This window comes from Merops nubicus, unplaced genomic scaffold (genome assembly GCF_000691845.1).
Source record: "Merops nubicus isolate BGI_N331 unplaced genomic scaffold, ASM69184v1 scaffold20542, whole genome shotgun sequence".
NCBI classification, from domain to species: domain Eukaryota; kingdom Metazoa; phylum Chordata; class Aves; order Coraciiformes; family Meropidae; genus Merops; species Merops nubicus.
In genome coordinates this window covers 1-15,463 of record NW_008591815.1, presented here as the reverse complement: position 1 = coordinate 15,463, position 15,463 = coordinate 1, and the positions used below count along the sequence as shown (strand labels likewise).

The following is a 15,463-nucleotide window of genomic DNA, read 5'->3' as shown; positions in this document are numbered from 1 at the left end:
TTTTGATTTTTTTTCTACAATAATAATTGCAGTAACAAAACCTATTTATCAAAGTATTTTTTTCCTCTTTACAGTAGTGAAGCTCCCTATTATATCTTGTTTCTAATATAATTATTCTTGCAGATGTCCAGAAGCAGTGATACAAAGGAAAATTTATAGATTTGGATTTTAATGCAGTGTGTGTTTTTATAGACTTTTGTGTTCCCACAAACTTACAGAATGGTGCTGGAGGCTTAGTGAGTTCCAAGTGTTCTTACAAATATTTGCACAAAGTTGAAAATCTGGAGATAGACTACACAAAAATTTAGTATTACAAACACAGTAGCATGTTCATCTTGAAGACTAATTTTCCTTAGTGCTAGTATTTTAAATATTCTTCTAAAATCCAGCCTGTTTTAAATAAGTGATTCTGAGTACATTTTTGAAAATTGACTTTTGCCTTAGAATTTTGTGTCTCAGGAGACAGTTTAAATGAGACTTGCATATGTGAAGTGAGTAAAATTTATAGCCAGGTAGCTTTGTGGTTTTGATAGCTAAGAGAATGGGAACAAGGTGAATTATGTAATCCAAAATGACATTTCCTTTAGGACTAGGGAGCCTAGCAAGAAGTGCAGTGGCAATCAGAAGTTGTTCTTCCCAGAGCCCCTTAAAGCCTGCATGTCTCTGTCCATGGTTGGAAGTGAAAAGTAATGAATTCCTCCAATTTGCAAGGAAATCAAAATGTGAAAGTTGTTTTTTTAACAACATGGGAGACGAAGCCAGAGCTTTCCATGCCCATTTGGAATAAGTTTATCTTAATGAGGAAAACATAAAAATAAAACCCTTTAGAGCTGGGGCAGGGACAGCAGAACCAAAAGAGAGCTGCTTTTGCCCATCATCTCGGGAGCACTTCACTGGGTATGGGGAGACCATTAAGAGCTGCCAGTATGTTTTCAACTGCTTCCTCTGTTATCATGTAGGTGGCCTTGTCTGTTTTAATGCCGAGGTGAGGTGTTATAATGATGTTCTTTAATTTTAACAACGCATGATCTCTGGAAGAAAGGAAAAAAGAGATGGTTAAGTTACTGTTTTCATCCAAATACAGAGGAATCCTACTTTGGCTTTTGCATGGTATTTAAATATAATTTAATACAATTTTCAAGTTCATCTAATATAACTTTTATAACTTTCTATGGGTCTCACTTACATCCACAGAACCTAATCACTTATGTTCAAGTAATTTTGGATATTAAAAGGACATGTTAAGACTTTATACTATGCTCTTCTGTCCAGAAATAGACTTTTGCCCTTAGGCAGCAATTTAACTATGTCAGAAGAGAGGATTAAGCCCTTCTGACACATTAACCCTAAACCATGGTGTAGTTCTGCAACTCTGATAACAGACAGTGACCTCCTGTCACACGGACACAAGATGACCAAACTCCTTCCAACCCAAAATGCAGTCAGTACAGTTGACTCTGTGAGGCACCATTCTTGTGGAGGTGGTTTTTTTACAGAAGCTGAGTATCCTCTGGTCCCAAGAGATCTACAGCACTTGAGCCTTGTATTGGGGAAATAAGCCTGTGGAGAGGGAAGCCTGAGGGAAATGCAGGAGGTCTAAGAAGGGGTGACTGCAGCAGCTTCCACCCTTTCACGACAAGCTGCACCTTAAGATAAAGCAGCCTGTAAGTGAAGGACTCCTGCAGCTTCATGTGGTGAATCTGTGGAGGGGGTTTAATGCTCCCCGGGGCACATGAACCCCCTTCTGCTGTTTCCTTGCACCCAGGCTGCTCTTTGGTCTGTTACCAGACCCAGCCTCTGGGCTGACTCCATTCGTATTCATGGCACTTTTACACAACCTTCCACCCCAGGGCCGGGTGGAGCTGCCTCTGCCTGATCCCTGGGGGCTTCCTGCCTCTGCAGGGCTCACACGTCCTTGCTGAGAAATAAGCAGAGATGGCAACCTGGGTAGAGGTTCCGGGTAGGTGACATCCAGAGCTGCAGCCCTGATAACACCAGTCTGCAGAGCCGTCACCAGCGCCTCTTGGTCAACTACGGCACCTGGTTGGGAAGAAGAGTGTCCCTGAGTGCCATTTGCAGGTCACGATTTGAGTGTGAAAAGAGAATGGGAGGGAGAGAGGAATCGTCACTGTGTCTGATCTGTGCTCCGTGTCTGCACCAGCTGTTCATGGGATGCAGCAGGAGCTGCCCGTCACAAACAGGAGCTGCCCATCACGAACTGGAGCTGCCCGTCACAAACAGGAGCTGCCTATCACAAACTGGAGCTGCCCATCACAAACAGGAGCTGCCCATCACAAACTGGAGCTGCCCATCACACACAGGAGCTGGCTGCTGTTCGCTCCTCAGCCCAGTGACCAGTTCCGGGCGGTACCTCGGCTGATGTTAATGAGAGTAGCTGTGGGTTTCATCAGCTCCAGCTCTCTTTTCCCAATCAGCTTGTGTGTCTGAGGTGTCAGGCTCACCACCACTATCACAAAATCTGCCTGCTGGAGCAGGCTGTCTATCTTCTCACAGTAAGTGGCACCGACAGCTTGCTCCTCTTGTTCTTTCCTGGTAGAGGAAAAAAAAAGGATCACACTGTATTTCAGGGCATTGGTCATGAAAACATTTTCTTCAGTGCTCTCACTGGTGCATAAACTAAAGGTTTACAGATTATAGGTTTAAAGATTATCACATTCATGTAGCAAACAGGTGGCAAACAAAGGTGAATGTAGTTTAGGCCCTTCTGGAAAGCTTCAAGCCCTACAGCAGGGGATGGATTACATGCCTGCCTCTCAGCCCCTACAGTGCAGGGTCCAGGGACTTATTTTGAAATCTGCAAGTGGATTAAGGCAAAGCACTGGGACAGATGGCAGCACATGGTCCATTCTCTAGGATCCCCTGTGGGAACGTTGCACCTCACAGGATGCAGTACTCACTCAGACCAGAGTAGTGGTGTTCACCAGAACTCATCCTGTGAGCTCCACCAGCGGTCCTCAGCCTATTGGAGTCCTCCAGTGAGCCTGCCACTTTCTGATGAGTGGAATCAACAAGGCAGCCCTTTCACGTGCTCCTGGCTGTCCCAGGACTTTCACAAAATAGTATTCAACACTGAAGTTACCAAAGTAGAGAGAGACTTTTAGTTTGAACTTTTCGCAGTAAAAAAGAATACTTGCTCTTTCTCCTGATCTCTGTAAATTTAGCTGCCTGAACTTTGGGAACTAAAGAAGCGATGATACGACGCTGCATGTACAATCTTCTACTCCCCATTGGAAGAGAATGGCTTTGAATTACCTCCTCCCTAATCTAGAAATAAGGAAAGAAGTCACACTAAGAAAACAACTCAGTGTAACTTTGGACCATGTGTCTCCTAATGCATGCATTTCATTGTTTTCTTTCAGTGGCCAGGTCAACAAACAGAGATTAAGTGGGTAAAAACCAGACTGGAACTGCTGCCAGTCTTGCAGCATGCAGACTGCATCTCATTTGAACACCTAAACATGAAGTGTAAATGTACTTTAAAATAAGCAAGTTTTAAACTTCTGTTGCACTGTGCATTGATTATTCATTATAGCACTCTTACATAACTATTACTTTAAAGACTGAAAAAGATTAATCAGATGGAGTTAGTGATGAATCACAGGAAAACAACAACAAAAAAAGGAATTGTGCCATATATATTTTTTTTTTTTTTCTGGTTTATTAAGAAATTCTGAAAGATCTTAAGGAGGGTGTTCACTAGGTGTGGGGTTTTTTATGTGTTTGCTCAGCTCTTTTTATAATTTCTGAATTAATAAGAACACTAAGCAAGGCTAGAAATCTCTGCCTCATCCACCCTTGTGATTTGGTATGGGCTAGCTAGAGCAGTAACCCTCCTGCTGCAGTCTGCATGTTTGTTGTCCCCAAACTGGGTTCTTTACCCAGTGTGGAAAATCCAGTCAGCACAGAGTTGAGATATTTGCTTTTATTCCAGTTCTGTGCAGAAAAGGGGCACCAGGAGATAATTCACAAACCTAACACACCTTTGAGACATAATCCAAGTCTTATATACATAATAATAACAAAGAAGAAATTACAATAGAGCAAATGATTCGTTAGTCATTTTGACACTCTTAACTTTACGTACTGAGACAGGAATTTAGCATTTCCTTATCTCAAGAAGAGAAACAAAGTTTTCTCAAGAACAGCTCTCAGGTTAAACAGTTTTCATATTGTGTCAAGTATATGTTTCCTGGTTATGCAGTCATTCAGAATTTCAACAAGATAATTCCTGAACTTCAAAATATGGGGGAAAAATATACAAAAGGTAGAGTTATGTGTCACTACAGTAAGATAAGAATAAAAGAGGAGTAAGCTTATTCTTCCTTTTTCTGTTCACTTTTCCAGAAAACTTTGGAATTTCTAACAGGAAACCTAAACGAAGTTTCCAAGTGTTTAATCACCACGTAATTCCTTACAAAACTGATTTGAGGCAACTGTTCTTTTTCTTTTTCTTTTGTTTTAAATTTGGCCCTATGCCCTGCCCTAATTTCTTGCTATATTCCTGACATAATTACTTGAAAATTAAATACAGGGAGTTTCTGCTGTAATTAGGGTCAAGGAATATCTTTACCTCTGTGTCCTGTTGTGGTACAAAATGTTCATTTCAAACGCTTTGGCTCTCAGAGCAATCTTATACCCAATGCTGCCCATGCCAATGATCCCCAGAGTAGCTCCAGTAACTCCAACTCCCAGAATATCAGCTTCACAGTACTCCATATCTGGAGAGATTGCGATGTGATAGCCTGCAAGAAAAACACTCCAGTATGAGAAATGAATGGTGTCCAACACAAGGCTAAAGTCTGGGCTTGTTGTGCCACTGTTGCACACTTTTGATGGTTACAAACACACAACTATAAATTACAATGGGTTTTGTAATGTCCTAAGTGCCTAATGTTTCATCTTTCCTTGCCACATGTATGTGACATTCCCATTTATTCTTCCACACCAAAAAGCCTTTTGATGTAATCTCCCCTGAAAATCCTTTTATTCCTTTAGCGTCATAAAAATTTTGCCCTGTTCTGTATCAACAATCAAAATAATTGTTGCAAATAACACTGCAGAATTTGGAAACGTCATGTGGAGAATAACACCAGATGTTGGTTTTGCTACTTAGACTAGGAACAGGTTTCCTGTCCACCTCTGCCATTCTCCTTGGAAAGACAAGTGTGGCTTCTTTAAAAATCACTAACTGGTAATTTCCATAATTATCTGTTAAACGGGCAAAATTTTTGGGTAGTTCTACAACACAGAACATACACATGCACAGAGACAGCACTTATCAGTATGCTAGCAAGGTGACAGGCTTCTGATTTTTCAGTCTTCTGATATTTCCAGCTCTTCCAAAACATAAGCATAATATTGCAGAAATATCAAAAGATGTCTCAGGATAAAACTCAAGTCATGCCAGGACAGAGCTATCATAAATGCCATCAGGGATAATTTATCTAGATGGGAACAAGAAATTAATCTCCCTTTCAATCTGTCTTCTCCCTGTAAGGTAGAAGCAGATTTAGGGGGAGACAAATCTCCTTTGAGTTTCTATGAATTCTGTGATACAGCTGGCAAATCAAAGGCAGGTAAATTTAACAGGATAAATTTGGAAGATCTTTTCCTGAAGCAGAAAGCATTCTAACCAAGGCAAGGGCAGGTCAGTTTGGGGAAATGGCAAGATAAAATTGTGGAAGAAACTATAAAGGACACTACTAGCAGAAATTTGAGCAGGCTGCCATGTTGCTCTCTAATGCCTCTTGACTAACCCAATTCTGCAGCAACCCATTTCAGTCCCTAAGAACATATGCCCATGCCTCTGTCAGCCTCAGCCATTTGTTTCAAAAACTAAATTCTGCTTGGTCCATAAAACAAAAAGTTGTATTTGAATTGAATGTGACTAGATTATGCTCAAGTATTTTCAACCCAGGCTGGTGACCTGTGAAAACTAAACTGATATGTTTTTATTTATGCCTGGTTGAAATATAAGTTACGTACGTTTTTATATAATGTAATCACTTAGATATATTTGTGATGTATAGAATATATTAAAATATTGATTATTCTATTTGCTAACCCAGCATATTTAGATTTTCACATTTTACGTGAACCTAAACTCTAGGAAAAGTCAAGTTAATGGTAGGTAAATCTTGTATGATTTTTAGAAGCCACAAAAGAATTAGGATGTTACCTTCCACTAGTCTTCTAGCAGAAGCCAGCAGCAAAGCCATCCCAGTATCTGCTGTGCTGCTGGAAACAGCACGTGGAGCATTAGCCATCTTCACACCAAAGCTAGCTACAAGTTTCAGATCCAGGTGATCCATCCCTGCTCCTGAATTTGCAATCACTTTCAAATTTGGCAGGCTCTGGAGGAGCTCCTTGTTAATGACTGGTTTGTGCCACCACAGATAGATCGCTTGGACCTTTTTACCCATATGCTTTCTGTTTTCAATTAATTCCTTCATGGTGATGAGGTAGAAATGTTTCTTCAGGAATGCCACGTGGCCCTGCAGTATCCCATGTACACCACCAATTTCATTGACCAAAAGCCCAGGTAGCTCTTCTCCTCCCATGATCTGCACAAAGAAGAAAGACACAAAGTGTCAGAAGAAAGACATATCATTATTTTCAGACATTTTAAAGAGTAATCACTTTCATATCTTGTTTCATGACATCTATGACAAGAGATCTTATAAACCCTAGGAAGGTAAACAAACCAAGACCAAAAAAAAGCAGCTGTTTTAGTATACTACCAATTATACACACACACAGACACACAAACACAGAGGTATTCACTTCATCAAGTCTGAACAAGTTCTGTCCCTCACAGTCTGTGAGGTTTCATATCACTGCCACCAGGCGCTCAACACACAATTATTTCTCATTAATTACTGAGTTTCAGACCATCCATAGTCTGGTGCAATAAACCTTTCCTACCCTTAAATCACAGATTACCATGTCTAAGTAGTTTAGTCATCCAGTTTGTGAAAATAAATTGCACAGTTTCACCGTGAACTTTGAGTTACCAGGTTAATTTTTAAATGCTTTGTTGCATGACGATTTTTGCAGCCTCTTGTCCTGAAAGGACACCAGTGGCTTCTCCTGAGACTGTCATAAGTTAACAAAGTAATAGGTGGTTAGGCAAAGGTTTTCCAAGATGGACTTAAGCAGTGAAATTAAAAACTGTTTTGTTTTTTTTTCTGTAATTAGTGACTATCTGTTTGTGGTTCCCAGGGGATCTATAAAACGATAGGTTTGATTTTTTTTTTTTTTTTATTATTTTTTTTTTTGGGGGGGGGAGAGGGTGTGTGTTTTTGTTTTTTTTTTTAATAGATTATAGCTATCATTGATTTTCCATAGGAATTTTGGGTAGAGCTTTCCAAGGGCTGAAGATCTTGGAATCCCCTATAGCAAAACTGCTATTGTCTTGTTAGCAGTATTTCAGTATTTGCATCTAAGTGTCTAACTCTTGGCGTGTCTACGCTTCCTCTACTAAAACTTAATTTTACCATCCCTTCAAGAAGCCTGACCATATTGCAAGAGCATGGAAAGGCTTCCTGATTTTATGGAGGTGACAAACATTTCACTGAATTTTCTGACTTTGTTGCTTGCTCCTAGGAAAGAGGATGTCAGAAAGAGCTCGGCCCTGGGCTGCAAGTTAGGACTGATCATCCATTTTGCTTTGAGCTGTGCCCTAACCAATGTGATTTCAATGGTAGATCTACCATTGTTTCATGGCCAGTTAAGATAAAAGTATCATTTTTGTCTGTATGGAGGAACTAAATCTCTTGAGATTTACTTTGGTTTTCAAAGGATGCCCTCCAGAAGATCAAAGATACTTTTACATTTAATGGCTTTGTTTTGATTTAACTTGTAGATGAAACAGAGCTCCTCTTATTTTAGAAAGCCTTAGCCTACGATCCCTTCAAATGAGTTTGCTTTCTTCAGTGTTTTGATATAAAAATAGAATATTGCAACATTAGCTGAAAAGTGTTTCAGGATACAGTGAAGTTTCTGCAGGGAATTAATGCTCAGTTTGCCTTTAATATGTTTGAAAATGTCATACAAATGGCTTGGTGGACTTGCATTAGGTACCAGCAAGTACTGGGAACAGAACACAGGTATCCATTGAAATAATGGACGAAGACATCAAAGTGCATAACTGCTCTGTTTAAAATCTTCAAACAAATCTCTTTTATTAGTTCCACTTTATTATTCAGAATTGTAAGAAACAGTACAGATCAAGTCTAGTGAGATGACAGCTTTGCAGTGTCATGACAAGCAGCACAGCACAGGAGAACAGGTTGCTTTTTTTTTAATTTAAAAGCACTAATGTAAGAAATAGTGCTTTCCCCATTCATGTGAGATTTAGTGGTATCATCTGGCATACATCACTTGGGAAACACTTCACTTGGAATGGGCTGGCCATTGAGAACAGCCAGCATATTTACTATTGCTTCTTCTGCCATCATACGGATAGCTTGGACTGTTGCAGTTCCAATGTGGGGGGTTATGATGATGTTATTTAATTTTAATAAAGGATGAGCTCTGAAAGAAACAGAAAGAGTAGAATGTATTACACAGGGAATTTACTCTGCAGTTATCCCACACTAGTGAACTATGCACCGAACATTGGGAAAAGGCAGTGGCGTGTTGAGATAAAAGGGCCACAAGCACAGAACCAGCAGAAGGCTGTGTGGAGCTTGCTTACCAGCTTCTCCCTCCCTATTGGTGTTGTTGCCTTGGCTGCCAGTTAGGCTGGCAAAGAACTGACAGATGTGGGAAAGGCAAATAGTTTGTGATTTATTTACAGTTGTGTGAGACAGGCTGAGGTTTTGCCCTTAAGCAGTGAGACTCCCCAGGGAGATCAAGATTATGAGCACACTTCTGCATACAGTTTAAAACATTTCAGATTAACAGAATGGAAAACAAGTTTCTTTACCTTGGCAGAGGCTCAGGATATGTCACATCCAGGGCAGCAGCCCTAATAACCTTATTCTGGAGAGCTTCTACCAATGCATCTTGATCAATAACTGCACCTGCATTGAAGTGAAATCTTGTGATAGGTTAATGAGCACATTTTCACCTGGGAGTGGGGAAAGGTCTCAACGGTCTAGTGAGAAAAATTACAGGACCTTTGTCTTGTTAGAAAGTAGACTTCCTACTAACCATTAACTAAACAAAACAGGTTTTCTTTATTATTCTTTAATTAGAGGAGGATTATGGTCTTCTGCATACGGCTTTCTCTGGGATGTGATTTGTTTCTGTCTTTTCCTCATTTTGACACTGACTTCCTGTATTATTATAGACAAATAATTTATTCTCTTCAATCTTTCCATGCTTTCATCTTTGCTTTGTTTACTGAAACTATAATCTCTCTTACATGCTTGTTCAATGCCAACAAATCTGTAACCCCATGTGAGGTTTCTTTTCAACAGAGCTGTTCCAAATTAAACCTGTTTTTCCTTGTACCCCATTCATCACTGGTGATGACATATGCTTTGGTTACTCCCACTAAAAAAAAAAAAGCTTTCTTAGGATAAGGCTAAAGAGAACAGAACATCTGCTGAGCATCCCTAAATTCCATAAGAACTTTGAACACATAGCATCTGATCTATGGTAAGTCATTCATTCTGTGGACTGCCAGCTACTTCATGACTCAAACAATACAGGGGTATCACAATCTGAGGTTGGAGTGGGGAATGTCATCATCATCAGACAAAACACAACCTCAGCTGTGGACCACGAACAGTGCTTTTGGATCATCCTACCTCGGCTGATGTTTATAAGAGTCGCTGTGGGTTTCATCAGTCCCAGCTCCTTTTTCCCAATCAGTTTCTGAGTCTCAGAAGTCAGGTTCACAACCAACATAACAAAGTCAGATTGCTTCAGCAAGTCTTCCATCTTCTCACAGTAGCAGGCACCAACTGTGTCCTCCTCCTCCTTTCTTCTAAAGGAAAAATGCACACACCCCTCAACTGACACAACTATTTCTAATGGACTTTAACAATCAACTGGTCCTAGGAGAGATGTGGAACAGCACAGAGATCGAGGGGTTTGAGGCCAGACTAAAGACATTGATAGGTACAGATGGTGGAAGGGAGGTGGCAAGGATGTGGGCTAGAGGAAGCAAGAGGCTAGAAGAGTGGTGAGACACTGAAGGAGTGGTGTATGTGTGAAAGCAAAACACACAGGTGGTTAGGTATCAGAGGCTGGGGAGGAAGTCAGACCCCACTCTTCTCTCCTGTGTCTGTGCCAATCCCTGCAGAGTCTCTTCTTGCCTGATACATGAGTTAGGACTTGAGGTGGAAAAGAAGAGGAAGTGAAGTCTGAAAGACAGGGAGCTATAAAACTAAGAGAAGTTAAGACCCTTGCCATTGGTGCTGGTGTGATGAGTGATCTGGCTGGGTGGAGGAGAGATGTTACTGGCCTGGTGGGTCAGGGATGCTGTCGGAAGCCTGAAGAAGAGTCTGGCAGGACAGGGGACACAATGCAGGCACGAGGCCTGGTTTGCTTGCACAGCATCTTCAGGAAGCATACATGACCCTTGTTCTGAGCTGACAGCAGCTGGACAGAGTGAGCACAAGAGGAGAGGGGGGACCTGCTTCCTGGGGGGAGCAGTAGGGAGCCAAAGCCAGGAAAGAACTGCACACTGGTGCTGCTCGTGTTGCTTACAACTGTCACAGGTGCCTAGGAAGATCAGGAACATAGTGCAGAGCTGTGGTTTCCATCACTGCCTCGTGACTAATTACGTGCACAAACCAGATGTTTTTACCTCTGGTTCCTGTTATGGTACAGGATCCTCATGTCAAAGGCTCTGGCTCTCTGAGCCACTTTGTATCCAATGTTGCCCATCCCGATGATCCCAAGTGTTGCTCTGGTTACTTCCACTCCCAGCCAGTCAACAGCAAAATTCTTTGTGTCTGGAGAAACTGCAATCTGGCAGCCTGAAGGTAAATACATGTTAAATGGGTACAAATAGGCCATAAAGGGGTAAAGAACAGGTTTCTCATCGTCACAGCAGGGGGTATCTGGAGCACCCCTTACAAAAAATCCTTGCTAATTTTGACCAGTTTATGGAAGGGCCTGGATGATGCTGTTCCCTGCAGCTAGGGCTGGAGCCAATAACACAGCTGGCTCCCAGGTGGGCACTGTGCTGGGAGGAATGGCTCCTCAGGGAATTAACCCTTCCATGGCTGAAGTATTCTCTTGGAAATTCAAAAATTTGACACTTTTCACCCAGGAAGCATTGACTTCACTTTTTTTTTAGCTGGGGTAAAATCTCACCATTTCTTTCCTGGATCACAACCCAAGGCAGCCCCACTGCTTGAGTGGGGGTGAAGGCTCCAAATTTCAGCTCAGCCAGGGATGCCTATGAGGTCTTACACATAGAACTTGAGGTCCAGCAAGATGCAATCACAAGAAAACATCATCATGGAGAAAGAGGTGTTATTTGATGCTCAGGGGTGGAGCAGCAGTGACAGAAAGACTGTGAGTTCCCTGTGACAGAGGCAACTTCTTGTGATAGTCTCTACTGAGGGACAATGCCCTCCCCCTGAAGGGCATTGTGTGTGGGAAGGACAAAGGGCATGTGGGGAAAGGACCAACCTTTAAGGACACAAAATAATGTTGGTGGAACAGTTTGGAATAACTTTGTCAAAAAGATTGTCAGCTATTTCAGTAATAATGCTGGTGCTCTTCTGGAAATACAACCCATTCGTTTAGAAAAACTTTTCACAGAAGCAGGAAAAAAAATTAAGATTATATTAATTACTGCTCTAGATACAGGGATATGGCCATTAATGTTTCCTGCCTTCCTGTAGCTCCTAACACTTGTTCTAAGGGGAAATGGAGAGGTGGTCACATTTGATTTGGGTGAATTTTCTAGTCAGTTTTTATAGCTATTAACAACCCACCCAGTGAACAGACAGAGAATTAAGCCACAGATATTATTCTAAGCATGATTATCACAACTGACTTTAAAATGCATAATTCAGACAAAGGCTTTACTTTTGTCATTCTTGCCTTAAAAAGAAACAGTAGCTAAGATAAGCAGAGGCCTCTGAAAAGGGGAGTCCTCATTTTTTCCCTGAGAAAGTATCCAAAATACTGATTTGGACAAATCACCTGTATCATAGTAAAAATGAAATATGTCAAAGGAGTAGCTAAGATCCAGGAAAATTTAAACCATTACCTTCCACTAGTCTCCTGGCAGAGGCCAGCATCAAGGCCATTCCCATGTCTGCTGTTGAGTCTGCCACGGCGTGTGGGGTGTTGGTCACTTTCACACCAAAGTTAGCAATCATTTTCAAGTCTAAGTGATCAACCCCAACTCCAGAGTTTCCAATCACCTTTACATTGGGCAGGCTTTCTAGAAGCTCCCGGTCAATAGTTGGTCTACACTCAAACACAAAAACAGCTTGGATTTTTTTTCTCATTTCTTTTTTGTTTTCAAGGAATTCCTTCATGGTGACAAGGCGAAAGTGTTTCTTCAGAAGTGCTGCAAGGTCTTCTAGCACACCATGAATTCCTCCTACATCCAGAATCAAAACACCTGGCAAGTCGTCTTCTGCCATGACCTGCAGCATGGGAATAGAAGGAATACTCCTCTGCTTAGGGGAACACCCTTAAAGGAGGGATGCTGTAGTGATGATATAAATCATCACTGTAAACATCTGTAAACTAATGGAACTCAATGCTCCTTTTAAGGATTACAGACTAAATCCACAGTCAGTTGGTACTGGTGTGCTACATTAGACAGCTTCCCAGTATTTTCACTATGTGCTGATTTACACTGTAACACCAGGGAATATCCATCCCCTTAGATCTAAATCCAGTCCTACATGGTGTTCTTCTCAAATAGTTTAATTTTAGTCCTGAATCAATACTGATTTCATACAAATCTGGTCGCTTCTCAACCTTATTCACAAATTGATTTCTGTAAGCAGTGGCATGAAACAGAGGCTGCCAGAAAGTTACTCAAAGTTTCTTGCCTACTGATTACGGTTGGTGAAGCCACAAGTAGTGTAGGGAGGCTCAGAGGCTTGGATGGGTCTGACCAATATCTGTCAGGGATAGCTTAGGTCTAACAAACGTGCACGATGAAGGGCCATCCTTGGGCAGCTACTGTACTGCTTGCCTTCAGTGTTTCAGATATCCAGATCTGTACCCAAACTTACCTCCTGCAAAATTTATCACATTCATGCCTAAACACTGAACCAGTGGGGAAGAGCACTAGAGGTGATACTGTAAGTCCCACTGACAACACAGTCCTTCACACTGGAACTCTTCCCCTGCCCAGACAGTTTTGAGCCCCGTCTTCTCTGCAACACTCAGGCAAGTGTTTTGTACCCTGCAATATGACAGCTGCTCCACAGATAGCTACACACCTAATTAGAACCAGCCCTTATTGACAAAAATGGTAGCTGGAGATTTGTTTCATGGATTAAAAACAGTCATGTCTAATTTCCTACAATTCTGTTTGCTGTGCTCCACTTGCTTTAGGACTCTATCCCATGCTGTGTCCTAGACTCGTGTCCAGGAAAGCTGATGCTATGCTAACTGAATCAGAACAACTTTCCACAGCAGCAGGCCAAATTTAGTCTGGTCACACAGTGCTGGGCAGAGATTTCCTGGTGCTTCAGTCCTCTCACACAAGCCTTCAGTGAATAACCAGAATTCAAACCTGTGACAAAAAGGCACCAATGGAGGTCGGAAGTTTCTGTCAAATCTTATTCACCCTTCTCCTGAGCAAACTCAAACTTACCCCAACTGCATCTATTAAATGCTTACAATCTTGACAACAGTAACACTGCTTTACCCTGGCCTTGAGCTGCATTTCTACCTCAGTACCATTCTGCTCCTGTACTTGGGCTGGAAGGGGCCTCCACACTGGGACAGACCTGCAGTTCACCAGGAACAATGTCTCTGATAACACTGACTGGTTCTGAACAGCAGCAATGAGATGAATAGTGCAACCATACTGCACAGGAATACCACATTCTTAAATCTATTTCTTGCCAGCTTAAGTATTTTGAACCCTGCCAGCCTTATACAGTTGTTTAAATTGTGCAAGTATTCCCAGCAGTATACAGTATTACATGTATTTTTTAGAATATCACAAAACATGATCTTAAAAGGATAAACTAGATTTGACCACAGCCTGATGCTCCTGCAGCAACTTACTCAGACTGGATGGCAACTAAACCTTATGCTGTTACATGATGGAAAACTGGGCACCAGATATCATCGACTGACTGGCAGATGCCAGTAAGGCAGCACTGTATTATGACATTTGCTTTCATCACCACCATCTCCTCTTCTTTGCCTTCATCACCAGCATCATTCCCTCCATGACAATACACCACTCATGAAGAGCAGAATCAGACACACATTCATTTTAAAAGCACTTCCTAAACTTTACAAGCAGAAAAGTGATCCATAATGGAGGCCACAGAGTAGCACAGTGAGAGCTGGTTTGGCTTTAAACAAACCAGCTGGTGCACCAGAAACAGGCCAGTTACATGTAATTAATCTTTTCATTAGTGTGGACATACTGAGTCCACCACAATTTCAGCCACATTTGATATGTGTGTGAAGCATTAATAAACGGCTGCTTTGGTTCAAGAGCCAGTGTTCTGCTGGTACTGAGCCTCACAGAGGGAAGGGAGCTCTCCGGATACCAACCTTGGCCTGAGGACCACTTACTGGTTGTCGTCCAGCACTACTTGGACATGTCTTGTACCTCTGCCTGTAATCCACACTTCCCCCGAGACAGCGATGTCCATGAGAAGCAATAGCTGGATGAATAGATTTATAAGCCAAATTTGTCTGGCCAGACATCAAGGGAGTCAGTTTTAACAGAGTGAATGCTTTGCTCCTGAACATAATTATTCAGGTATCGGATGTCTTGTCCAGTGTGCTAGATATAACACCTGTTAAGCATACAAAAATTTTGGGGTTGGGATAGTATAATCTGCAGTATAGCTAACTCTTTCTCTCTTTTTTTTTAAAGCTGTCTTTCCTCACATTTTCTATTTACATATGATTACATGCGTTCATGTATAAATCTACAAGCATATACTCACATTGCAGAGAAAACTTTGAGAAATATGACTCATATTGAGACAAGTGGGGAAATAAAAAGGACTCCATTTGGGTATTACCTTCCGTGTTAATGGAGCTGGCCTTATTGCTGTTGTGGAGCTTGACTCACTACTTTCAGGTTTTTTGACTGGCACTGCTGTATATCACTTTGGACTTTGCCAGATCATAGCAAAACGAACCTAAACCTTTTTTCCTGGTTCTGTTTTAAATTGAAGTTAATAGCATGCGTTATCCAGCATAAACTCCTCCCACGAACTTCTCTGGAAGAAAAGGAGTTACCTGTGTAGCCACGGCGGAACGAACCGGGACTGGTTTCCTTCTCACGGTTGTTTCTGGCAGTTTGATCGCC

At 41.6% G+C, this 15,463-nt stretch overlaps 2 protein-coding genes across 2 annotated transcripts; both read right to left on the bottom strand.

Annotated features, from left to right (window-relative positions):
* Window positions 1-874: 874 nt before the first annotated feature.
* On the bottom strand, window positions 875-6,581 carry LOC103782632 (glyoxylate reductase/hydroxypyruvate reductase-like). The gene is made up of 5 exons (XM_008950411.1): window positions 6,200-6,581; window positions 4,592-4,763; window positions 2,372-2,550; window positions 1,944-2,040; window positions 875-1,031 (listed from the first exon to the last, which is right to left on the bottom strand). The coding sequence occupies exons 1-5, from the start codon at window positions 6,579-6,581 to the stop codon at window positions 875-877; spliced, it is 987 nt and encodes a 328-aa protein (XP_008948659.1).
* Window positions 6,582-8,341: 1,760 nt separating this feature from the next.
* LOC103782631 (glyoxylate reductase/hydroxypyruvate reductase-like) lies at window positions 8,342-12,584 on the bottom strand. Its single transcript, XM_008950410.1, has 5 exons — window positions 12,203-12,584; window positions 10,784-10,955; window positions 9,780-9,958; window positions 8,951-9,047; window positions 8,342-8,556 (listed from the first exon to the last, which is right to left on the bottom strand). The coding sequence occupies exons 1-5, from the start codon at window positions 12,582-12,584 to the stop codon at window positions 8,400-8,402; spliced, it is 987 nt and encodes a 328-aa protein (XP_008948658.1). The 3' UTR covers window positions 8,342-8,399.
* Between the last annotated feature and the right edge of the window lie 2,879 nt (window positions 12,585-15,463).

Excerpts from the sequence above, each read along its gene's own strand:
- LOC103782632 (XM_008950411.1), bottom strand. The coding sequence starts at position 6,581 with ATGGGAGGAGAAGAGCTACCTGGGCTTTTGGTCAATGAAATTGGTGGT. Across the intron at positions 2,551-4,591 it reads TACCACAACAGGACACAGAG|GAAAGAACAAGAGGAGCAAG; the intron begins GTAAAGATATTC and ends TTCCTCTACCAG. Across the intron at positions 2,041-2,371 it reads TCTCATTAACATCAGCCGAG|GTGCCGTAGTTGACCAAGAG; the intron begins GTACCGCCCGGA and ends CTTCCCAACCAG.
- LOC103782631 (XM_008950410.1), bottom strand. The coding sequence starts at position 12,584 with ATGGCAGAAGACGACTTGCCAGGTGTTTTGATTCTGGATGTAGGAGGA. Across the intron at positions 10,956-12,202 it reads TGCCAGGAGACTAGTGGAAG|GCTGCCAGATTGCAGTTTCT; the intron begins GTAATGGTTTAA and ends ATTTACCTTCAG. Across the intron at positions 9,048-9,779 it reads TCTTATAAACATCAGCCGAG|GTGCAGTTATTGATCAAGAT; the intron begins GTAGGATGATCC and ends ACTTCAATGCAG.